The 27,156-nt window shown below is 45.2% G+C and overlaps 1 protein-coding gene across 1 annotated transcript in view; it reads left to right on the forward strand.

Moving 5' to 3' along the window:
- Nucleotides 1-2,640: 2,640 nt before the first annotated feature.
- LOC135899745 (sodium-dependent multivitamin transporter-like) overlaps nucleotides 2,641-27,156 on the forward strand; it is a 70,304-nt gene continuing 45,788 nt past the window's right edge. The window contains exons 1-5 of the mRNA XM_070539645.1: nucleotides 2,641-3,019; nucleotides 9,485-9,550; nucleotides 13,658-13,709; nucleotides 22,962-23,029; nucleotides 26,618-26,775. Of these exons, the coding sequence (XP_070395746.1) occupies nucleotides 2,678-3,019; nucleotides 9,485-9,550; nucleotides 13,658-13,709; nucleotides 22,962-23,029; nucleotides 26,618-26,775 (686 nt within the window). The 5' untranslated portion in view covers nucleotides 2,641-2,677. The remainder of the gene's footprint in view (nucleotides 3,020-9,484; nucleotides 9,551-13,657; nucleotides 13,710-22,961; nucleotides 23,030-26,617; nucleotides 26,776-27,156) is intronic.

The raw sequence follows: 27,156 nt of genomic DNA on the forward strand, positions 1-27,156 counted from the left end.
AGAAAACCATAAAGCTTAATATTGAACACCCTGTACAGCTAGGTTCTGAAACAAATGCGTGCTTCTATCGAACCATGTCTAGTTGTTGAACACGCCTTTGGCGTTTATAGTCCATCATCCGTTGTTTTCCATGATTCTGTCCTGACGTAGTCATTTGCCTAGCGACGTTATCTGTTGTACTTTGGCCGCGCTATGGGCTGGACGCGTATCGTTCGCTCCGATGGAGGAGCGGCAGCGAGAACAGAAGCGCGAATGGGCGGACTGTTCGGTCCCATCGAGTAGCTGTTTTCTCACGGACGAAGAACAGGTTGTCCATCTAGATTAACAACAACAATAAATTATATATAAAATATTTGCACATATTATTACGTTCGACATTCAGCACGATATCGAACACAAATTACGGTCGATATTGAACAGCCTTCTTTCTAATTTTTCAATATCTAAAATATTTGGTTTGCGGTATTCGTGGGCCACTGGGTCTGTTGCCTTCAATATGTGCCCATTCTTCGCCATGCCCAAGAATCGGTGCAAACGTGAGCCCTGCATAACATGAAAGCGGCGAACTGCAGGGTTCATTAACAGAAACGTTGGGTAAAATCACATGTTTCATAGGCTAAACAAAAAAAAATGCACGCATGGCGTTTAGTTGTATACATTACGTTGATTTAGCAGCTTCACGAAAGCCTCGTTTAGCGTAGACTTCAACATATGTGTTGGATAGACAAGAATTTTGCTGGGTGTAGAAAGATACGTCAAACCATTATAAATCATACCATTAGTGGACGTCGACCCATATCGACGCGAGACCCCCGTCCGCACTAAGTTTACAGATAAAGCCTGGATATTTGAACGCCTCAGGCTATGTTCTTCTGCTGCGACTGGACTTGCTTTAAGGCTTGAGAAAGTGCTCATCTATGACTCCAGATATCAATTAGATAACTATTTGCCATGACTGTGCCAAGCCTGCGATAACGCTGGCCTATTTTCATTAACTATAATTAAACTTTAAAAATTTGCTTCAAGTTTTTTTTCTTGCACATTGCGCACATTCCGTATAATCTTATTACCTGCGCAGAAAAAAATGTTTCATCGGTAAGAAGTAAACCTCAGGGACCTGTACAAGTGGAGTGAAAGTGCTATTGGCGCAGTTGGACGGCATCATTTTTGAACTTGTATATGGGGATAAAGCGATACATCAATGCTGTGCTGTATGGGAGAGATTGATGTTAAATTAGTAATGTGTCACGCAGAAACCGCGCTTTAGTGGGAATTGTCAAAAATCACACGTGACCCTCTTGACGGATGCTCTTTATCTGGCAGTTTCAAACTAGACTGCTTTTTCCAATCACGCGCAAAATGTCAGCCATTGCGAAATTGAGTAGCTCGATGGTCCTTCATGGTTGTATTGCGCCTACTGCTACACTTACGGAAAACTAATTAATTCCAATTCTGGCAGTGTAACAATAAGCTGAATACAATCATGAACGTCCGTCACCTAGCCCAATTTATTCCTTTATTAAAATTCTACGCTGTTACTTCTTGAACAATTGATAGATCGAGTGATATTTTTTGCAGACGCATCTGGAAACAGTACAGTGTTGCAAAACTGGTGCCGCAGTCGTGTCGTTTTTTCTCCCCTTGCCACAGGATTGAGTCCTGTCATACTAGCCAGCCTAGCTGTCCGACCTAAAATGGACAGGTATACGACGACGTGTCAGAGGGAACTCAATTGAAAATCGTGCACGAACTCAGGTGCTGCGAAAGTTTCTAAATGCATGCTGGCACAGAAAGTTTGGCCCTGTATCCACGCATATTAAGAGTGCTTTTGTGTTGTCCGCATCGTGGTATCGCTTCTGAACAAGACTTAGAAAGAAACACTTTGTGCAGGCTCATTAGAACTCGCACCAATCTTTCCTGTTTTCGCTTTCGCGGAATGCGGAGGTAATGTTCTAGATGTAATATTCGCATGAAAGTGCTTTATTCTTGACCGCACGAATGTTCTTTTTTTTGTGCGTGTGTGTTTTCGTGTAGGCACAGCATGTACAGTGGCTAATACACTAACAAGGGCTGCGACTGTACGTTATCGTGTTGCCGATAGACCGCACTCAGAGTACGCGTTTAGCATATCAATGAGGCAGTCGGTGAGTTAGTTGATGCTTTATTCCTTGGTTGTTTGCCCTTCTGATATTGTTCGTCTTTTGTGCGCTTCGGTGCCGATTTCACAAGTGTCAATTATTTATTAAGCAGCCACAACGGATCCTACAATTCTGGTAAATATTCGCATGCACTTCGCTAAGAATAGGCCTTCGCATGTTCATTGTACTAGTCTATTGTACTTTTTCTTGTTCAAACAATCTCCCCAGGCGTGCGCTATGGCATGTTTACCACCGCTATGGTAGTGAGTAACCCTGAAAAGCAGACCGCATATTTTTACCGATTTGTAAAGTGTTATTTTCCTCACGCACTCACTTAGGAGACCATATATTAAAGACACTTCTCTAACAGACACCTAAAGTAATTAGGTGACACCAGTTTACGTAAGCACGGTAGTACACACTTCTCAAAAGTGTTAGCGCTGTTCAGATGCTACTTCTACTGTACCTAACGTAGAATTTACAGTTGATTTCACAGCTTTCTGCCAAACTTGCATCGCAAGGAGGAGGCCAAGTAACCCATGGCACTATTCCTGGAGTACGCCATCTTCGGCGCCTTGATTGCGTGCAACCTCTCCCTGGGGTTGTACTTTTCCTGTCGGAAGACTAGCGCAGGAGTCGAGACGCGTGCAACAACGGCCGAAGTGTTTCTCGGAAGTCGACTGCTGAAGACCATTCCTCTGGCGGCCTCATCGGTGGCGTCGCTCTTTTCTTCGACGGGACTCGTCGGCTTTCCCGCACACTACTACGCATACGGCTGGCACACGTCCTGGTGCTACGTAATGCCACTGGTGTTTATACCATTGTCCACCCACGTGTTCGTCCCAGTGCTGTACCGCCTTCGAATAACGTCCATATTCGAGGTAAGGTCACCACATGAGTGCTTGTTGCCCCCTATTTTCAACGTGTATATTTGGTGTTTTTCTTTTTTTTCATTTGTTGCTAATTAAAGCCAGAGAACGCTTACGAAGTCACTCTTCAGTGGAGCACGTCTGCAACTTTGATACCAGTACTATGTGTTTATGTAAATGTTAGGTGTATCGCGATGGATATTAGTTTATGGTAACGGGCGTCAGGACACTTAGCAATGTTTTCAGTCCTCTCTTACGTTACTCAAAAGCTTGTAATAAGGTGAAATAGCTGGAATGCAAACATGGGCTTCATTTTCATGAGGGTCACCTTATTGCGTATGTTACCTGAATGCCGGGAATCAGCGTGGATTTTCTTGTATCTCCCTTTATGTTCTATTCAGGAGCGCACATTCAAAACCCTGGGGTAGTAAAACTGTAAAGGTAATCTGATAACCAATTATGGCAGAAAATGCACGTATGTTGCTCGGCGATTCGGAAAACCATCAATGCAGTGACAACTCCAGAAAATTTTATTTCATAAGTAGAAATTAAATTAGTATGATTTCTACCGAAATACAGATTCGTATTATTTCCGCGTTGCACTTATAACCGTAAATTATTTGACCTATGTCACTCTAGTAAGCTACCGAATTTTAACATTTCTACAAAGCTTTCTTTCTTACGTGAATAATTGTGAACTCTATATTGTGTATCCCTCACCTGCACTGTTTTAAATGCGTTGCGACGGAGCCCGTTGCCACGATGAGTGGCTCCTACTTGAGGTCATCGTCCTAATAAAAACATCTGCTCATCTGCATACGTCCTGAAAAAAAAAATGCCGGAACCTCTATGCAAGTCTGTGTGTTTTTCGGACAACATACATGCCAAATAGCCTAGTTCTACGAGACCTTGATGCCTTTTTGGCTTTATTTGCTTGGTGAACAGCGATAGGATCGACTCGGAGATTTTCTCAACGGAAACTTCCTCTAGAAGTCAGACTTACATCTTCATCCAGACGACTTAATTTGCAAAGAATACGATTAATTTCGTCTGGTGAATGTGAGGAATGGTAACATTAACACAAATTCTGTCCAGGACGCTTACTTCTGCTAGGTCCCGGTAAGAATAGCTCGATTTCGTCTACGGCACTTGTGAAAGCAGCACGTCGAAAATAGCCATGCAAATTGGTCGCCATCTTTAGTGCTTTCTATCAGCGTCTCGTCTGTTGGAGTAGTTGATTTGGTTTGTGAGTATCTGCAATGCTTGAAGAGATACCTTAAGAAATACAAAATGCAGATTAAGTGCGAACGCATCGAATGTTCATAAGCACGTCGCGAATCTCAGTGGAAGGTGTGGGCGTATTAAAATAAGCCAGCTTGTTATGAGGACCCGTTTTATCCGCATAAGGTGGCTTGTTTGCTTGTGGAACATAGTGCTGTTGTACATGTGCAGGACATTGTGAGTTGATGTTGTGTGGCGAAGTTTTGGAACGCTGCTTGTGTAATTTGGCTTGGTTATATAGGCTCTATTCTATCAATTAGCGTAGAATCATGTGCGCTTGGTACTGAGATTACCACTTGGTTTATGATAAAGTTATCGCCAGGTATTGCTAGTAAGGCTGTCAGCACAACTGGCAGCCTCAGTACAGATATTGTGAGAGGCAGGCTCAGCTTCATCTGATGCTGACGGCGCCGCTATTCGTTAAAGTGCGGGTCTGTCGTACTAGCTGGCTTTGCTATGACCAAATTCAAGTGTTGAGCATTTCAGGTGCGGAATTTATGGAGCAGGGTACGCGAAAGAGGGGGCAGTTTTATTAGACTCATCTGACACGCCTCTCACGCCAAAGATTCGTTAACGATATGGGAAACAACGAAAGTAAGAATTCAGCCGCAATAAGTGTGACGCTATCACTGCTCCACTCCAACCTGTGCGGCGAAATTTACATAGCGGAATTTGAGGCGAATGTAGACATGAAGCAGGCGAAGAAGCTGCCTCTCGCGCTTGCGGGCGCTGGTGGAAATAAAACTTCAAGCGTTAGCAGCCTAATTAGCAGCCTAATTAGCATAGGCATGCCGTAGTCCTGATTTCTGGATTTGTAAATAGATCTTCAGGAAGATTATATGAAAGCATACGGGTGTCCCTCAGAAAAAAATGACGTCTGCTTAAGAAATGCATGTATTCAATATACCCCATGGTGCTGTCACGTTTCTCTGTGGAGCTGCCTCAATTTCACTGCTATACGATGAGTCCTGAACATGAGTGTTGTGTCGCAAGTGCACCTGCAGGTGAGTGACATTTCGGCAGCAATGCGAGTAGGGCTACATGGGAGGATAAGCATTAGCTGCGTGCTATTCGCTGAAGGAAGGCGACACACACGTTTCAGTCCGCGTGCTGCGGGCTCTGCACGTGGCAGTGAGGTCAGCACTGAGCCTCCTTGCAGTCATCGTGTAGCTGTGGATCGTGGAGGCAAAATTTATGGTGGCAGTCTGGTGAAACTCCACTTCTTCCGCCCATTCAGAAATGTGCAATCTTCACAACCAGGCACAGTCGCTATGGAAGCAACCATTGGAGAAGGTTACGCGGCGTTGCTGGCAGCTACGATAAATTGCGCAGACACCTAAAGCCGTTTACGTGGTAGCTGACAGGCATCCGAGCCGATCTCATTTCGACTGCTGCTAAAATATTCATAGCAAATGCTGTGGCTCCTTTACGCCGAATTTTACCAAAAGAGCACGCAGTGTCACTCTCTTTTACTCTAGCACGCAGTGTCAGCTACCAGGCATCCCACAATGTTGGGCTGATGAGGAGTGCCACCAGCGGCATTTCAGTTTCAACCTCGTTGATACATGAAAAGAGGCAACGTTTCACAAGCCTCGTTGGTGAAAATCTAGGCAAAATGGTTGTCGTTTGAAGTTTCAAGTTTTCCGTCGGTTTCGCTCAGACCACTGTATGCACTACAGGCTAGTACGCACATAGCTCTGCAGCTGGAGTGCTATTATTGGCGGACACGATGCCCATTGCCAGAAAGCTTCCTACATTATATGAGTGGGAACACTGGCACTGCAGTCGTTGACCCATCATGGGAATGAATTGCAATACATAGATTTCTCTGATCTTCATGCGTGTGGATTCAGGCGTTCTTCTGGCTGTGTTTATAGCACTTTATGCGCCTCCATTGTTGTAATATTCAGAGAAGTGTATACTCTTCGAAGTTCAGAAGGTGCGGCAAACGCAGAGAATAGCTACTAATTGGAACAACTAAGTTTGTCGAGGTAGCCAAATTGAAAGGCGCCAAGCGTCTCAAGGCACCGGCATGCACGCCATAAATTCCTAAGGATGATTCACGTCGCTCGTCGATGCATGCGTCCGTTGCGTAATGGTTTGAATATCAGGCTTCTGTGTTCGAGGTCCTGTGGTCGAATCATGCCGCTGGACAATTTTAATAATATTTATTTGATTATTTATTAGGCAGTGCGTTGTTGAAAATGACGAGTATACAAAGTCACGAAGGCGTTTGAACCCAGAAGGACGAAGTTTAGACTAATCAATGTACTTCCCATAATTCCCATGCTGGGTCAATCTTTAGTAAGTTCTTCTAGAGTTCTCTCTAGTAATTTTTGTATGAAACTCCATGGCTTATGCCACATGTGGAAACAGAACACTGCCCTGGCTCTGCAGCAGAACCAATTTAGTGGAGCTTGAGTGTGTGACCACAAGGCTTCGTCGTTAATACAGCCGAACACACAGTGGGTCTATGGCGTCGGCAAACCACCAAGCACGAGCCGCCTATGCTCCGTTGATACCGTGACAGCACGGCAATGTCGACAATGTCAATGGCGCGAATGTGCTTTGAGTGTCCATGCAAATGATTTGTGATGAAAGCCGCCGTCACGTCGAAGTTCTGTGAATAATAATAATAATATTTGGGGTTTTACGTGCCAAAACCACTTTCTCATTATGAGGCACGCCGTAGTGGAGGACTCCGGAAATTTTTACCACCTGGGGCTCTTTAACGTGCACCTAAATCTAAGCACATGGGTGTTTTCGCATTTCGCCCCCATCGAAATGCGGCCGCCGTGGCCGGGATTCGATTCCGCGACCTCGTGGTCAGCAGCCCAACACCATAGCCACTGAGCAACCACGGCGGGTGAAGTTCTGTGATAGCATGAAGAAACTCCGATATTTCCGGGAAATACGCGCCCAAATGTTACTGATGTTCACCGGCACACCGAATTTCAGTGACTTTCCGTGAAGACAAACTGTCGCCTACAGCAACGAGGCCCTTGCGTGGCGATGGGGTCTTCGCGACCGAAAACGAACTTAGTCACGATGACTGCTCCGGCTGCAGGGCTCACGGTAGCTGAGAAAGCTCGACGTGCCAGACGAAAGATCAGACAGAGGCAGCCGTACGCAGGCACGTGCTCTTTTCCAACCATCGAAAGATAAAGGTTCCTGTGAGTGCTGGCTTCAGTGATTGCACCGCTTCAGTGATTGTACCGCAATGAGCCATAAGGCTCATTGCGGTAAATCCAATACCTTGTTGTCCCTAGGCTTAGATAACTAGGATACACGGGGTACGATGCTTATTGTAAATATTTCATGAACTTGGGCGAAATGCAAAGCATCCACCGCCTTCCTCATGTTCCAGTGATTTCGTCTAGCCATCAATGCAATTCAACAGATTGGCGTATTGTGTCGTAAAGTCTGCCAAATTGAAGAATAGAAAATGTCTTGTTAGGAGACAACACTGGTTGTCGTAAGGATAGAAATGCTTGCTGAGCCCACTAAATGTAGTTACTGTGTGTTTTTTCCGCTTTACTTCAATACAGCCGCTTTAAACGTAGTGTTCAGCTGCGTAGTAAAATTTTACCTTAGTTCATAAACAAAGGATGTTTCCATTTGTTCTCATCATTACGTTTATGTCGTGTGCCGACTTTATAGTGGCTGGGGCAGTCTCCATTCAAATAATAGCGTCAAGAGTGACAAACGTATTTTGATTATTCGGAGGCACGTTCACGAACTGTAACAACTGTGGAAAGAAACTGGCTCCACACTTTACGATCACGAATTGTCCCATCACTGCAAATCGTGAGAAGTGTTTTTCATCCACCTATCGCCGTAAGGTTTTCACGTCGTGTCACTTCTCAGTGAAACGTGGTTTTCTGGCGTCGTTTCAACAAAATGATACGAACACTTTCTGGTCGAATGTCTTAAGCACCGTATATTATTTATTAACGGATACGTCGAAGTTAAGGAATGTTCTTCTGCGCGTTTACACAAGGTTGAATATTTGTGTATCAACAAAACTTGGTAGCGTGCACTCTGTAGGACAATTTCAGGCCTCATGTTAAGCTAGAAGTATATAAAGTTTAATAATGGGAGTCACATGTTTTTCTTCTTGCCATGGGGATGAAAATAAATGTCATTCGTGTAGCAGCGGTGAAATCATGCTTCGAGTTTCACGCGTGATGACATGAGTGCATTGCAGTTTCCGATTGGCTGAGCAGCATTGGAACTTTGCACTCATCAGCAGAATTTGAATGCAAGCTCGAAAACTCAGTGATCTCGGATGAACACTAGGCACTAAATGGTAGACAACGCAAAGTGTATGACAAGTCACAAACGCAGACATGCAATACTTCAACTTTAGCACAAAATAGATGCACGTATGTTTGCAATACCACCAGTTCATTACGCAATCAAAATTTAGCTGAGAAAAAGTGCTCTCAAAGAATGAATACTGTTTATAGCAGTCATCGCTACAATGCGAGGCTTTGCGTGCATTATCTTTTGTGCCGCCTAAATCAAGGAAACTGCTGTGGCCAAAGTCGAGCGATGCTTTTTCAAGAGAACAAGCGTCATTTACTGTGAGGGCGATGTCCTCGAAGCTGCACCCCCGCCAGAGAATTGTGACCTAAATTTATGGCATTCTTTTCACACATACAGCCGTAAGCCTGACTCCCCGACCTCCTTACATTTATTGCGGCTACTAGTGTCATTTCTGAAACAACGTTTGTCAAATCTTGCCAAGAAACAGGCAGGGGTTATAGGTGTTGTGTTCTGTATTACAGAAAATTAAAACAGATGTTTTTGTAAAACAAAGATTTACAGACATGGCTTGCGTTGTGGGAGGTTCAGGATGCATATCTTGGAACTTATGGTAGTCTTAGCATTACTAAGAGGCAGCAAGTCTTGCGCAAACATACTATCAAACTGAGCAGTTCCAGGTTGGGCAATATAGAAATAACAATACGAGTAGTGTATTGTAAAAGCCACTATCGATTGTCTTAAAGATAACACGAGTACGTGATACATTAGGTTCCTCGTATGTAATAATTGTGATGAAGTGAAAGCAGCATAAAACATTTTCCAGAAAAGCATCACATGAGTAGAGAAGGCAACTAGTGACTATGAGTCTTCTATTTAAGTTGACAGCACGAATAAATATGTAACGTTTCCCTTCTCTCCAATGCACAGTACATTCGTCTGCGTTTCAACGCCACCATTTCACTGACGGCATGTGCGATCTACATTTTCTTTACGGTAAGAAAACAACTATTGAAATTCAAAGTGTCTTGAACACTTCTAAACACCTTTTTAGGTGTTTTAAATGAAAGAGTGTGAAATCTCTCTTAGCGCTAAATCTTTCGTAAGAACATATGAGCATAAATGTGGGGGCACAAAAATGCATATCCGCGTCTGTGTGAATACGGTGACTTCATCTTTCATCTACTAAACGAGTTAAAAACGTCTAGGTTGAGTGCGGTGGTAAAAACAATGATCGAAATTGTCGCAAATGTGAAGTGCGGACTCTGGCGTGCTTTAGACGATTGCTTTGAAATAGCATTGTCATTTAAGAATAAGACATTGAAACAATGTGGTAGGTTTTTCTAGAATATTGTGGCTGGATTTACGACATGTGGTATAAACGAGAAAAAATTATCTATTTCTCCCTAAAGTTGGGGCACAGAGCAAAGATCGAAAGAGTAGACGTATGATGACATGCATCTTTTATATTTACACATTTACTACATATAAAAATAGTTGAAAATAATGTGAAATCAAGCAGAATGATTCGAAAAGGCATCACTCGTTAATTAATATTAGAAGAAAGGAGGTTAACTAAGGGACCCGATTTTTAATAGTCATATCATAAGAAGCCAACAAACACTGACGCCAAAGACAGCATAGCCGTAGTTACTTGTGCTCAATAAATGAAATAAAAAAACGATAAACTAATGGAAATGAAAGTGGATGAGAAAACAACTTGCCGCAGGTGGTGAACAATCCCACAACCTTCGCATTTCCCGTGCGATGATCTACCAATCTTGCAACCGCGGCGCCATTTCCCCGCCCATTTTCTTGGGTATTTATATTTCCTTGCATAACCGTGGGAGTGTTAGCCAGCGCCACCATTCACAGACCTTAGCGGCGGACGTGGAACATCCTTTCTGCCACAGGCGCCATGAGAACGTGATCGTTTTGGGAGAAGGCAACCATTTAATGAACCCACAAATGCTACCTGAAGGCATCAATGTGTCGGGATCCGAGACCCTCGCTATGTATTAAACGAGAATAAAGGGGGTTAATCGAAGGGCCCGAGTTTTATTAGTCATATCATAAGAAGCCAACAAACGTTGACACCATGGACAACACAGGGGACATTACTCGTGCTCAATAAATCAAATAAAGAAACGATAAGCCAATAGAAATGAAAGTGGATGAAAAAACAACTTGCCGCAGGTGGGGAACGATCGATCTATATATTACATATCGAGAGTCTCGAAGCCGGCAACATTGATGCCTTCAGGTAGCATGTGTGGGTTTATTGACCGGTTGCTTTTCCCAAAAGATCACGTTCTCGTGACGCATGCGGCAGAAAGGATGTTCTATGTCCGCCGCCAAGGTCTGTCAGTGGTGGCGGTGGCTAACACTCCCAGGATTCTACAAGGAAAGATAAGTACCCAAGCAAGTGGGCGGGGAAATGGCGCCGTGGTAGCTGAATTGGTAGAACATCGCACGCGAAATGCGAAGGTAGTGGGATCGTTCATCACCTGCGTCAAGTTGTTCTTTCATCCACTTTAATTTCCATTAGTTTATCGTTACTGTATTTCATTTATTGAGCACAAGTAATTTCCCATATGTTGTCCTTGGTGTCAGTGTTTGTTGGCTTCTTATGTTAACTAATATTAGTGGGTGCGTTGGAACACCCTACATACAGATTCACTCAAACTCTGTTGGTATTACTAAACGAGTAATACATTATGGCTGGAGCTGTCGACAGGCATACGCGAATTCAGTTATGGGACAATATGTGCAATAAAGCTGCTTTTAACAATTCAAAATATGTAAGAAGTGTTTAAAGAGCTCACTTGCATTAGTGGTTGTGGTGGATGGATCAGGTGAGGAGCTAGTTCTGCGGTAACGAAAGTGTAATAAGAATGCATTGTTGATCGCTTTTACATGATCCCCTTCTAACGGGAAGGCCCTGTATGGCGTTTAGTCGAAGGTACACTTTTAATTCTATAGTGCAGCTCTTGGGCACTCGTTCCTACGGGGAGAACAGCGAAAGATGAAAAAACGTGGAGCGCAGGGGGGGGGGGGGCAGGGTGCAATTAAAACCGCGAGGAGAAAAGCGGAGAAGAAGGTGCAGTGCCAACAGAAGGAGGATACCGGAGGAGGGAATGGCGAAAAACGCCATGAGGAAAGCGGCGTGCAGACATAAATAGGCATGCGGCCCCAGAGTGCTGGCGTGGGTTTCGGACCCACTGCGCATGCGCTGCTTTGCTGGTGGCGTCACCAACACCAGAGCATGCGCTCCGCGCGAGCCACGTGTTCTGCTCTGGCTCATGATTTCCTTCCGAAAAATGAGTGGTGCAACCGGTGGATATGATTCGTCTACCGCCACTGCTAAACTAGCTGCCCAAGCAGAGGCTCAGCGACGCCCCCGAGGCTACCTTGCCCATCAGCATAAAGTTCTTTGCCATTATATATAATGAATTCAAAACATCTGAGCAGCTGCGCTCAAAATTTCCATCAAGGAGTATCGCAATCATATGTGAAATTTTTATTGCTGGCATTTTGTTCGATAGTTTAACTTCGGCGAACTAATTACTGCAAGTGTGCTCCCCTTGTGTTGTCAAAGGTGATCTCCCAAAACCTATGGCAGCTGGTTTACGTAATGCGAAGGTTGCCGGTTCGGTTACCAATAGTGACAAATAATCTTTTAATCCACTTCAATTTCCTCTTCTATTTTTAATTATTTTATACCTCTCAACTACAGCCGCAGCTAATTTCCCCTTTTCTTTTTTTTTTCTTCATTGCCTGCTCGGGGCCAAACATGGCGAATTTGGCGCCAGTAAGTAGAATACGAGTGTTTATTAGCCAGTAACCTGCTCTCATTTGACGTGTTACATGACGCCTTCAAGCAAAAAAATTAAGAAGACGTTTCACACCCACACCCCGGACAATGAGTAGCACAGGATTAGACTCCCAGGCTAGATCTAGTGCCCATAAATACCCAATTTAGTGGATGGATTGACAGCCGTCGCTGTAGCACAGTTGGTAGCGCATCACACATGTAACACTAAGAATGTGGTTATGTGCCCACAGGTGTCAAGGTAAGTTTTTGTACGCTTTCGTTTCCCGTTTTCTTCATTCTTTTCAACATTTCAACAAACAGAAATAATTATCCCTATACTTTCATTGGCTTCACTCTTGACTGATTAACATTCCTGCTTTCCTATATTCCTCTCTCTCTCTCTTGCCCGCTTGCTTGGCATTCTTTTTTTTTTCTTAACGCAAAAACTTCTTTCTTGTCGTTTGCAGTTCCAGGAAATTATTTCCAAGTTATTTCAGAAGTGCCCTTCTGCAAATGTTAATTTAGAATGGTGCAACTGAGCAATTCAGTTATCCGGTACAACAGTGTAGAGGCTGAACACGTACATATTCTAGAATTTAGTTCTGCGAGCATAAACAGAGCATCGACCTGGTATGGCCATTAGGCTTCCTGTGCAAAGCGTTTCAATGTTTGCGTGATATTGTTACGTGTAGCCGAAGCCCAATGCTATATACACTTTATTTGCAGGGACGGTAACGGAAGGCCAAAATGGCGACGCTATATCAAGCGGGCTCACGTAGTCTTCCTCCTCCTCAGTGCAGCCACACTGTGGCGGCTGTTCCGTAGCAATATTTTATGGAACAAAACAAAGGTTTTCCTGAGGATTTATTGTGGCATAGTGGCGAACGCGATAATGATAAATGAGGCAACGACAACGTTCTTAGTTTTCTATGAATAATATAAAAGTTTATTTCGTTTATTGTGGCGTATATCTGCAATCATATTACATGTAAGTGCGTGATCTAATGCTTGATTGAGCTCATGTTTATGTTGAGAGTGCGCCGCGGACTGGAAAGAGGGTCAACATGATTTGTTTGGTCACCTTTTTTGCAACTGTGATTCTTACGAAGCTCATAGTTTATCTATTGTGATCTCCTGTGGGCATTACGATGTAGACTGCGGTATCAACTGAACATATTTGATTGCTTTTTATGTCCAGCTACCAAAATAATGCGGTAACTTGGACATCCTATATACTGTATAAACAAGTGAAAACTTAAACAGAACAATACACTTCTTCTTTTACTCAGCAAAGCGTTGGGGCGATCTCCATTTTTGCCGCATCGCTCACGCTTGTAACGGGTAAGTCTGTTTTACGTATTTTCCTGCGCTTTAAAATATATCATATACCGCTTGGTAACATAATCCAGCCCCATAGATGCGTACTTGACGTGTACTTGAAGCAAAATGTCCGTTTTAGAAGAACAATCACGAAAAACATGTCATGTTAGTGTGCGTTTTATGCGAATGTTCATATGTAGACGTCCATGAAAAAGAGAAGAAAAGGTGACTTCGCAATAAAGACAACATAGCTGTGGATTCATCTTGACGCTAATAAATCACTCGCCGTTGTAATGAATTTGGCAACATTAAGCTTTTTAATTTCCCAAAATAGTTATGCGTTACATAATACGAGAGTGGCAGGTGACGACCTGTATTGTGGACTACAAGAGAGGCACTTAACTGCAATCATTGTAGAAGGTATACGTAATCAACCTATTTTATGTCCACTCCTGGAGGACGAAGCCATGTGCCATCGGTTTCCCGTTAACCTTGTCTAGCTCTTGCTGACACCGTCTTACGACTGCATATATCTTAATCTCATCACACCACATAGTTCTCTATAATTATTGACTACGGTCAATAATTTTCGCTTAGTACGAATTCTGTGACTCTAATAGACCACCGGTTAGCTGCCCTTCATGCTGCATAGCTAGCTCAACTCTTTATTTTCCGGTTCACTTCAGCTAGATTATGAGTTGCTTTGGTTTGTTCTCTAAATAAACTAGTGTTTTCCTCAACATATCTTAACGTATCGCCTATCATTTTTCGTTCTTGCAATAATGTGGTCATAAACTTCATTTCAAGTTTCTTTGAGGATACACATAGAGATCTCAGCGTTTCTTTAATAAGCCCCCTCTTTGCTTTTTGTTAGCCTTCAGTGTTCAGTACACTATGTTAATACCGGTAAAAAGCAATCACGGTTAGTTTTGGTAATGATGATCATGGTATGTTCAGCGCTGATGAACCAGTTATTGCTTGCCGTATGGATTACAAACCAATTCTCATTCTCCTGCCAACTTCGTTCACATGATCTAGGTATCCTGTGACTAGTTAGGGCAAGCAAATGTACTCTTGTACCAATTTTATAGGTTAAATGCCAATGATTTAACGCCATTCTCTTGTTGCACTTTGACGCATTTCTTTATTGACCTGGGTTTGAATATTCAAATCGATATCTTAATTATCATTAAAGTTATCCCTATGCAGAGAAGCACAGCCCTTCATCCATAAAAGCTTTTTAAACGTAGCCATTTGTGTTAATTACATTGCAACAATCATGAAGTCCATCCTCTGACTAGTTACCTTTTCTTCTACAAATTGCCTAATTTTCGGGGCCTTTAGGTTATAACTTTCTACTTCAATACTCATTAGTCGCAACAGGTACTGCCAAATATTAATTTTGTTTCTCATCATTAGTATTTGGAATGGAAGCTGAAATAATTTTTGACGTTTTTGAGAATTTTATGTGCAACTTAAAAAAAGAAGCATCTCAAAAGTTTCAGGAAGAAGAGGTGGCCGAAGAAGGCAGATGCACTTCACGTCGGCTCCGTCTTCGTTCAATGATTTCGCAGGGAAGTCACCGAAAATCACCGAGTTTTTGCTACCATCTCACGCAGCAAGTTACCAAGATTCTGCCGATACCAACTTCAAGGTGGGAATCCCATTTTTCGAACTTCTACGCCAAATTTTCGTCTGCCACACCGGCAGCCGCGGTGGTGGCTGCCGCGAGCCTAGGCCTATAGGCGCCCCCGCAAGAAGTACACGTGGCGCGCGCCCACGCTCGCTCGCCGACGGAAGAAATGGAGGTTCTCGTGCAAGGGCAGAACATTTCCCAAGCAGAATTTGAGGCTGGCACGGGCTGGAGTACCGTCGGCTCGAAAAAGCAAGCCGTTGAGAGATCGAATACGAGCAGTTTCGGCGCCCACCTCGGCACCGGCGGAAGGAAGAAGCGCGAGCAGAAACTGAAACAGCAGTTAATCAAGGCCAGCCGCATGCCATATCTACCGAAGGGCGATTTCAAGATTATCATCCGCCCAAAGGGAGGCCTCAAGATTGGCGAATTAGGAGCGGCCCGAGTAGCTTCGTGCGTCTACCAAGCTGCTGGCATACCCGGGGAGCACAGGGAAGACGACACCGTGTGCCTCAACGTACAACAGAACATCATCGTAGTGAGTACCCCCAGTGAAGCCAACGCAGACAGATACCAAAGAGTCGAGCGCCTCGTGGTCAACGGCCAGGCCTATGAGACCAACGCATATGAATCGGCACCCGACTTAACTTCCAAAGGAGTCATCAGAGGTATACCTCTCGAAGATTCGCCCCGCGACATCACCGCCCAGGTCGTTACCCCCAAGAATCCTACGGCAATCGCTGCGAAACGACTCAGCAATACCACCACGGTCATCGTGCTGTTTTCCGGACTGAAAGTTCCCTCCTTCGTTCGCTACGGAGGCGCTCTCATCAGGTGCGCGTTGTACAGAAAACAACTTGACCTGTGCTTCCAATGCGGCAGACTGGGCCACCGCATGGACGTGTGCCCCAATCCGCAGGACCGCATCTGTAGAGGCTGCGGCACGGCCAACCCAGGTCTCGACCACCAGTGCAACCCCCTTTGCCAACTTTGCGGGGGTGAGCACTTAACGGCCGATAAGAATTGCAAGGCTCGCTTCAAGACGCCATATATAGTCAAGAGACGACGCTGGGAAAGACAACGACAACAGGAAGAATTTCTAGCATCGGAGGCTACGAGGGAATCTGTTGGACGCCCTTCCCGGGATACCAGGCCCCGTTCACGCTCGAGGGCCCGCTCGAGAACCAGAAAGTCCAGATCACGGAGCCGCACACCCGGACCGGCCCGAACCAGATCCAGGAGCCGTACGCGGTCGCTTTCCCGCCGCAGCGGAGGCGGCCCGGCGGTAGAAGAGGCCACCAACAAGGTGAGCTGGGCAGACGCGGTCAAAGGCTCGTCGCGCCGCGGCGGAACTGAGGAAACTGCAGCTTCTAAAGAAATAGCAGAAATGAGACGGGAAAATGCGCAGTTGAGAGAATTAATCTCACACCTCACGAAAGAAATCCAGGAACTGAAGAATAGTCGAAGGGAGGAGATATCTCCTCGTCTGAGTACTTGTAGTGCAGGTGCAGCTGCGGTAACTCCTAATAATAGCATGGAGGAGGACGACAACCCTCCGCCACCTAAGAGAAAGGCTCCAGCCTTTAGCAGCCAAACCGGATCACAACTGGCAGACCTAGGACAAAAATTAACAGAAATGCAAAATGTACTGAAAGAACAAGCGGAAGCCGTCGGCAACCTCACGCTGGCGGTTTCGACCATAATGTCGAGAATTGACAAATTCGAAAGCAACGTGGCCAACCTAAGTCTTAGAGTAGCCAAGCTGCAGCCAGTAACCATCGCAGGGGCCCCCATAACTGGGGTCGCATCTAATCAATTCCACGACATCCCCGTAAACAACACAGGAGCATCTGGGGTCGTTCAGACCTCCAGCCCTCGACCAGACCAAAATAGGCAAGCACGGTAAAAGAGGCGCGCTGACGATATGGCAGTGGAATTGCAGGAGTTACACCGCAAAAAAAGCGGTCCTGCAACAACACCTTAAAAACAAATCGAAACCCGATGTAATAATGCTACAAGAGACACACGAATTAGCTAAACTACCCGGTTACCAAGCCATCGGTCCCCCATCCGGGGAGAACCAAGCGGTAACTACTTTGGTCAGGAAAGGCTTAGTGGTCGTTCGTCACGACCTTAAGGTAGCGCAGATTGAACAAGTATTCGTAGAAATTATACCTAAAAGCAAAAGCCAAAGCAGCACGTTTATCCTCAATCTATACAGCAAGCCAGCGCACATACGACAGCGCTTTCTAACCCTTTTTAGGAGGGCCACCGACATCGCGGGCTCCCATCCCCTACTAATCGGGGGAGATTTTAACGCCCCGCACGGAGCGTGGGGCTATGCCTATACAAGAGCCAAAGGCAAGGCTTTATGGCAGGATATACAGGAAACAGGCCTGACGCTCATCACCGACCCCAGCTCCCCCACCAGAATGGGAACAGGGCTGACAAGAGACACCACGCCCGATCTAACATTAGTGAAGAACGCAAGAGGAGCAAGTTGGAATAACACGTTCGAAGACCTTGGTAGTGACCACAGAATTCTCGAAACGAAATTATCGGAGAATTTAATGGTCGAACCCAACAAAACCTTCAAATGGACGGACTGGGACCAGTTCCGCAAGAATCGAGCCGGAATGACGCACGCGCCCATCACAGACATTCAACAATGGGCCGAACAAGTGATGGCTGACGTCAATGAAGTTACAAAGACCGTGACGCCAGAACTTCCCGTCGAGAAGATCGACAGTCGCCTGGTGCACATGTGGGAGGCCAAACGATCGCTTCAAGCCAGGTGGCAGAAACAAAGACACAATAGGAAGTTGAGGAAACGCATAGCGTTACTCAACAAACAAATAGAAGAACACTGCAAAACTCTTAGTAAACAACAATGGAATGAGATCTGCAACGAGATGGACGGACGGATTGGCACCGGTCACACATGGCGCCTGCTCCGACACCTGCTAGACCCGACCAAGACCAAGGCAACACATCGGGAAACCATCCGCAAGCTAGTACACACACACACCAAGGACGAGGAAGAAATACTTTCCGACCTCTGCGACGGATACGCCCCGCACAGCCCGACTATTCAACACGGCGAATACACGGGAAATCCCAATTTCTCTCTGGACAGAGACTTTGGCGAGGCGGAAATCCGGGCCGCTTTACAAAAGCTCAACAGCAAGTCGGCCCCGGGACCGGACGGCGTAACTAATAAGACCCTTCGTAACTTGGACAACGAGACCATCTCCGAACTGACCAAGTACATCAACGATTGCTGGACCCGAGGATGCATCCCTGACCAGTGGAAAAGAGCAAAAATGGTGCTCATCCCCAAACCAGGGAAACCCCCAGATCTGGCCAATCTTCGACCAATATCCCTTACGTCGTGCGTCGGCAAGTTGATGGAGCACGCCTTCCTTACCCGTATCAACGCACACTTGGACGACGTGGAAGCGTATCCAGACACCATGCTCGGATTTCGAGCTCATCTCTCCACGCAGGATGCAATGTTGCAAATCAAGCACCAGATACTCGACAACAAGACAAGAGGTACCAGGGCCATTCTAGGATTAGACCTCAAGAAAGCCTTCGATAATGCAGCTCACGCAGCCATACTACGCAGCATTGCCGCACTCAATCTAGGAAACCGTGCGTACAGCTATGTTAAGGATTTCCTCACAAACAGGAAAGTCTCCTTAACGCTGGGCAAACTCGCATCCGAAGACAGGAACATAGGCAGCGTCGGCACCCCGCAAGGCTCGGTCATCTCGCCGATGCTCTTTAATCTCATTATGATCGGCCTCCCCGAGCGCCTCAACGCCATCGAGGGAGTGCATCACACAATATACGCGGACGACGTTACGATCTGGGTGTCCGAGGGAAGCGACGGAGAAATCGAACAGCGATTACAGACCGCGGTCGAGGTGGTGGAGGAGTACCTCGTCGGAACTGGTCTCGTCATCTCGCCAGAAAAATCGGAACTCCTCCTCTACCGCCCGACGCTTAGGGGAAGACCCCCCAAGGCTTACATCCAGCATGCTGCATACGAAGAAATTTGCATACGCACCAAAGACGGACAAGAAATACCCAGGGTGAAGCAGATTAAGGTGCTCGGATTCATCATAGAATCGAACGGCAACAACGGAGAAACGGTCAGGAATTTGGAGACTAAGATCACGAACACGATGAGGCTTATCAGAAGAATCACCAACAGACATCAGGGTATGAGGGAGGCCAACGTCGTCAGAGTCATACACTCCTTCGTTATTAGCCACATTACCTATGTGGCCGCCTACCACAACTGGTACGCGGCCGAATATGCCAAATTGAACACCCTCATTAGAAGAGCATACAAGATGGCACTGGGCCTTCCAGACAGCACCAGCACGGAACTGCTGCTACAGCTGGGCGTCCACAACACGCTTGAAGAGTTAATTGAAGCACACCAAATTTCGCAACTCGAAAGACTATCGAAGACACGAACGGGCAGGAGTATCCTGGACAAACTTGGGATAAGTTATCACAAGCAGCACGGCGACAAGACATCCCTTCCAAGCGCGATCAGGGAAAAGCTGCAGGTGGCTAATATACCCAAGAACATGAGCCCCGAATTCAATCAGGGTCGAAGAGAGAGTAGAGCCAAGGCTTTACTCAAAGCCTTCGGTAGGGACAAGGAAGCGCTGTTCGTAGACGCGGCAGAATACGAGGATCGACGTGCTTTTGCAGTGGCCGTCCTCAATACCGAGAAACAATTGGTCAGTTGTTGTAGCATACGTGTAAAAAACCCCGAGGTAGCGGAAGAGGTGGCGATAGCCCTAGCCATCGTTAACCCCAGTTGTAGATACGTAATCAGTGACTCGCAGACGGCGGTCAGAAACTATGCACAAGGCAGAATTTCGCCGAAGGCTGAGGCTATACTCAAAGCTAACGCGAACTATGTCACCTCCGAGGAGACGGAGGAACGACACATTATATGGTTCCCGGCTCACATGTCCCCCGACACCCCCGTACCCAACCTCAACGAGGAGGTCCACCGCGTAGCGCGAGGTCTCACGTTCCGCGCCCGCGAAGAAGGATCCTCTCTTGGGGTTGGAAATCCAACGGAGGCATGGACAGAGAGGGACAGAATGACCAGATACTGTGACATTACAAAATTTTATCAAAACTCAAGGCGGGTTTATCCGCCCCCTAACCCCAAACTCGACAGGGCCCAAGCGGTAGACTGGCGGCAGCTACAAACAAAGACCTTCCCCAACCCCGTCCATCTCAGGAGGATATATCCGGACGTCTACTCAGATGATAACTGCGAGCTATGCAGCAGGGCTCACGCAACTCTTAGACACATTCTCTGGGAATGTGACGTTATATGCGAAGAAAATGCAGTTTCCCCAGATGAAGCTGCGGCGCGATGGACGGCCGCGTTGCGCAGCTCAAACCTCGAAGATCAACTATGGGCCATCCAGCAAGCCCGTGAGGCGGCGAGGAGACAGGATCTCCGGACCTCCTCGGGGGCGGCCTAGGCCCAGGCCACGAATTTGCCGGATTGTTAATAAAGTTGTTACCACCACCACCAAAAGTTTCACTCGAAAGGCGAAGGATCGATTACGATAACAAGTTAGTGGACGGCTATACAAAAGAAGGATAGCAGTTTTATCGGCCGTATAAACGTGCCAACATAGGCACACTAAGTAAGTTAACAAGCATCATGTCGCGAGCACGCAAGAGCAAACAGGAGCACCACTGTCTCGATGACCGCGGAAACTCGCTGTCAAAACGCTGTCATAAGGAAACGTGGCAGCAGCAGAGAGCGAAGAGATAATCGCGCTGTCTATCGGGGGTTCAACGAAAATTGAGTACCGAGTACACACAGCATGCACCAAGCTACGAGCCATCGACGCACGTAAACTCTGCCCCCAACGCAGATCGCTCTCAAAAGCTGCCACATGTGCAGTTGCAGCCACAGTTGAATGCCCCCGCCCCTCTTTTCCCTCCCCCTGGTGCCTCGAAACGTCGGGTGCCTCACGCACGACGAGAGAAGGCGCGCTTTTTGTCCGCTTTCGTATCCTTCGCGCCGGTGAGGTCAAGCCGCGATCATCGGCGCCTCTCAGATGCCTACACTCGCAGATACAGCGCAGGGCACGTGGCGATGGTATTGTCACGCTTGGACTATATACGGAACCTCGCGGCGACGCCGTGGCTGAAATGCGATTGGGGTTCTATATAAGTTCTATTGCACTAAAACATGACAGAACGTAATAATTTGCTTTCTTTAGTATATGTAGCAAAAGTATAAAAAAGATTGCAAATGCAGAAAGTACGCAACTCGACTCTTAGTTTCGACCTTTTGGAAGCTGGGCCACACTATATATATATATATATATATATATATATATATATATATATATATATATATATATATATATATATATATACAGAGAGAGAGAGAGAGAGAGACGTTTACTGGCGCTAACGTTCATCATAGTGATCTCTATGCTATGCTGGAAAGCTATGGCTTAGCCCAGTTTGAACTAGTAAGCACCTGTGATGCAAGGAACATTTTTATTCACTCACTGTAGCAAACGCACACACGTATACCCTTTTCACGACGTTTCTTTTTGCTCTGGCAGTAATAGTTGGGCAATTGGGGAGCACACACGAACCTCATAATCCCTTTTCGCGTTCTATCAGCTTTCTGTGCGCAAACTCGGCTACAGCAATGACGAGTGTTGCACTATACCTCGCGGCAATGAATAATGAGGTTTGCAACGGGAGTGTTTGAAAAGGTAAAGATCAGACTGCTAGTAAACCGTCCGCCGAAAGTAGATCTGAAATGGAGAGTGTTTTTTGTAGGACTGAAAACAGAACAAGTAATACTACTCTGTCTAAACGCTGATAAATAAAAAGCACATGTGGCGATTATCAAGGTAAACTTCATATTAGTTTAAGAGTCATCAAGTCTTCACGCACTACAGAGCAAGTACGAATTTGAAACATTGTTAAAACAGCCCAGATGTCGAAGCCGAAAAGTATGCAACCTAACAGAAGCTCTTTAGTCTTTGCTGCAGCTGTTACCTAAAATTATGTTGCCCAGTCGACCAAAGCACAAATTTTGCAGTCTTTCATTAGGCAAGAGCTAGCAGCACTAGAGTATAGTTACAGCGCTACATCCGGTCGAAGTTATTTCGTTCGGGATTCCCGGTGTGCCAAAATTTTGTAAATATTATCAATAATCAAAGTGCACTTGCCATTTCATACAGTCCATGGTGTACAGCAGAATTTCAACGGCTACATTTTACGGTGTCTCAAAAAACTGTGGGTCTAACTGTTCAACTTTTTAAGGCCCACTAGGAAAGCGTCAAGAGAACGCATTGAGATTGTTTTACAAAAAATAGTGATGGCTAAGAATATCGCGAATAGTGCTCAAGTTGAAGTCCTATGTGAAAAAAGAAATAATGTATGAAGAAAAGTTCTAAAGTATAAGTAGATGAATTACCAGAGATACATCTCATGAAAAATAAATAAAATTTCGACCCTATATGAAATTAAGAAACTGGACGTCACAACATGAAAATTGCACATGGCATTGCATAGTGCCCAACATCCAAATTTTGGCGTCTGTGATTCTCAATTTACAGTTTTCAAGACGCCACTTTTTTGGTGCAACATATTTATCGGACTGTCGGGGACACTTTACACATTCCTGGTGAGTCCCTGTTTTGGTGCAAAATACCCTCCCTTGTTTATTTCGGAGCTTATATTTCGCATATTGGTGCAAATAAAGATGAAATTAGTGTAATCTTGAGGGTGCGTGAGACGTACGGAGCCACAAAAAATAAACGGATAACAATAAATTGCGAGTGATTACGTTTTCTTGTTGTGAAGTTAGGTCGCCCAGCGACCAACTCCTTTTGCAAATTGCTACGTACTTCATCTCATGAGAATAATTTTTGAGCCCTCTTTAGGTTTCTAATGGGCTTTGCCTGGCCTGGCTTCATCGAATGTATAATAATGCTGTGGTAATTGCAAATGCCATGAAAGTTCTGTTCACAGTCTATAAGTAAACGTAGCTGGTGTGGTGCCGAAATAATGGAGTTTGCCTCGAAGGTAGCATCGCAATCACAGAACAAGCTCTGTATTCCTCTGTGTAGTATAGTGCTTATATGCTCTGAAGTAAAATTAGCTATGCTTTACGGTAATGTGCTGTTCATGAGACTATGTTCGCAATTTATTCAGTATTTAAACATAAATGTTCACTCATACAGTTTTACAGTCTCACTCTCGCTTGAAGTGGCGAAGAAAGTATCCAAGGCTGGCAAATGGGCATGCTGGGGCCGTATAGTGTCAAACTATTCCAATATGTTTTTATTCCAATCTCCTGACGTCAAATATGCGGAACCGCTGACGAAAGCACCGGGCGGTCGCCCGCAGGATTGTCTGAACAGAGCAATCAAACGCTCTCCTCATTTATAGGAGGTCACTTTTGTTTGCTTCAAAAACGAATAACATTGCCTACACTGCGCGGCTTGTCTTATCTAATTGGCTGACAAGAGGCGAGGGCCACGCTCAAGTGGAGAGGGATTCGATGGGGCCTAGCCACTGCACTGAAAGTCTATAACCAGATGAAGATGGCGGTGCCGGCGTCTGCGATGGTCCGCTAAATTTCCCTTATTTAGCTTGCGGTCGCTCGCCGACAATTGCGGTGGCATGCAACAGAAGCTTAAGAATGACGCTAAAAGGATCCTCAGCAAAGAAGAGTTGGAAGAATGAGGTCGCAAACGTGCCGAAAGTGCTCGAAAACGTTACACGGCCACGCAAGCAATTTTATCAGATGCAAATAAACCCATGCTCTCCGGCAGGTGCAAGTACCCAGCGCCTGAGCGATCGGCGGCAGCCATCTTTTATTTTTTTCGGAACAGGGCAGCCTAAAGCTATTCAGAAGAAAATTCCATTTTGTTCGGCATAATAATGCATCTTTATCGCGTACATGTCACTTTGACACGATGTGTTTTTGCGGTTGTGTGACGTTGCGTGACAGGCAGGTGAAGTGGGTGCAGCCCGATAAATTTTGACCAATAGCCGGGGGCTAATGGCGAAAAAGCGTCTAATCGGAAACAACATTTTTTTTTCCTTTTACGGTCAAATCATGCATAATCAGTGTTTAGACGACATATCAGATGGGGAGCTATCGCGGTTTTCGTGACGTCGCGTGACAGACAGGTGAAGTGGGAGTGGTCCAAAAAAGTTTTGGACCAATCGCGGAGGGCTGATTGCACGTAGAATTGGAATAGGAAGGTTGGAATAGCTTTACGTTATAACGTCCCATGTGTCACAAAGGGAGGTGAGCTAATCTTCCAAGAAGGTAAAATTATCTTACTCATGGATGGTGCAGGCTGTTTCAGACTGCGCACTGACTTCGTGCACTGCGCATTCATCCATGTATTTATCTGCAGTTTTCCTAGATAGCACCCCTGATTTACGTTGATTGTGAAAAGCTGTGGAATGTCACAAGGATGGACAGCAGAAGCACAAGGGTGAGGGCCAACTCGCAACTGACACGTCATTGAAAGCGCGAAATCTTACACACATATGTTAGGAAAATAGGATTACAAACACATGTGCTTTGTACGCGTGTTGATAGCGGTTCACGGTAGGGGTGGTGTTTGTTTTCTTTGTTTTTCTCATCTTAGTTTCCTATAAAATGTTCTTTAGAAATTCGCGTGTTTTCAATGAAGCGCCAGTTTAAAGTCACTGGCCGTCTTTGTATTTTTCCTTTCCATCTGTTTTCAAATCACACGGCTTCTCATAGGAAATAATCCGCATTGGAAGTTTTTGCATACGTGTGTGATCCACGATATGGGATCCAGTGATCTTTAGAAAACAACAGTTCTGTCTAAAAAATTATTACATGTTGCCAGATTTTTGATGCGGTATTTACGACATAATTTACGACAAAATTTATATCACGAAATAGCGACATTTGCATTTTTAGTAAAGTTATGCCAAAATATATTTCCTGGAGATATTTTTAGGTAAGTGGCCCTCCCATCCTACGTAAGGTTGTTTCTAAAAGAAAATCATTTTTCACCACCTACACAAATTTATCCGGAATGCGTAAATGGTGCGAATATTTCCAATAGGAGAATGTCTGGGGAAAAGTTAAAACTTTGTGAATATTCTGTTGCACAATAAGATACCTAAGATGCCAGAAAAAAATGAGCAGGCTCGTTTTCATTTTGCTCCAATGAATATCATTCACAACGCACGTTTTGGAAACAATCTAAGTCATTCTTATACAACATGTCATTCTTATACAGTAGTGTAACCGACAATAGAACATATAAAGATGTGCTATCCTTTAGAGGTTTATTTACCCATCCACATGTTTCGTGTACTGAGGCGAACTTAGCGATTTGAATTGATAAGAATGAGGGGAACAAATACGCCTTCGTAACAGACTTCTGCTGTTATCTTGAAGTATGGCTGCAACGCTGTGCCGCAGGGCGCGGAGTGGGTCGAAGGGGGACGGTATACTCTCAGAATCTATATCAAACTACTACACTGCACAACGGATGCGCGAACTTCTAATGTCATTTCAATAGAAAGTCCCTTGCCTAATTGTTGTAAAGCTCTGTTTGCTCTTTAGGCAAAGTTTATTTTTCTCATTCTCTATCAGCTGTAGAGAGGTAAGATCTTGCAGCGCTCGCGAAATGTCTACTTGACTGAACAATAAAGCACACATAAGAACCCGTCAAAATACACGAATGTACTATTGTTTTACTATACAAGGCTGCATGAACAAACTATTCAAGACTATGCATTGCCCGGTTTTATTCTTTTCTGAGAAGTACTTCCGTACAAGGGCATATTTCTGGTCCTTCATCCGGTTGCGAACGGAAAGGCGGCCACAATGTGCTACTAAGTGCTACAGTATAATAGAATAATAACGGGCAAATGTTAATGGGCTCCTATGAGGAACACGCCAATAATACGACAATATTCATTCAAAATACATTCTGCTTCAGCAAAGAGAAATATCACAGTTTTGTCACCTTGCTAAAGCTACATTGTGCCATTTGACTGTGATGGTTCGGTGATGCCTGATGAAGCATCCCCGAACCTTTTTTATGCACCATGTAGAATGCACGCTATCCAAAGCCGTTTACAAAGGAGTTATATTGATTAAACAATGAAATGTGGCGAGACTCACTTTGAATGTCTCAAGCGGCCTTCGCGAGGAATTACCTACCCAGTGCCTATACCAGCAACGACTCCCTGTTTTGCATTCCCTCAGGGAGGACTTCGAGGAGTGGTGTGGACTGACTGCATGCAATTCATGATTGCGCTGCTTGCCCCAATGGCCGTTGTAGCGAAGATCTTTATCGATGCTTCTGCACCCAATTCTACAATCCAACCGCTCACCGGTACAGATGTCGCAAAATATATCGGCAAGTAAGGAAAGCATCCGCTAAAAAATATTTTGTTGTTAACCCTATGACACATATTGTGACTTATCTGCATGTGCACAGGCCGGATGTCGTGGCTAACTCAGCCGAAGAGTTTCGATAAAAGTTTTGCGAGATGCGGTAGAAGCAGGCAATCGAAAATTCTTGTCGATGACCTTGACTATTCCACAGGAACTTTGTCACGCCATGAGCAAGCCGTGCAAAAATATTTGTCTAACACTGACATAACTAGGGTAAAGGACGACTTGCCTACCGACACTTCTATGAGTCCACGACAAGCGCTAAACCAACGACGTGGTTCGAACACCTTAGACTTTGTGTGGACTTTTTTTTGGCTACAATACAATTCCCACAAGGAAATAAAATA

Source organism: Dermacentor albipictus, chromosome 5 (genome assembly GCF_038994185.2).
Source record: "Dermacentor albipictus isolate Rhodes 1998 colony chromosome 5, USDA_Dalb.pri_finalv2, whole genome shotgun sequence".
Classification (NCBI taxonomy): domain Eukaryota; kingdom Metazoa; phylum Arthropoda; class Arachnida; order Ixodida; family Ixodidae; genus Dermacentor; species Dermacentor albipictus.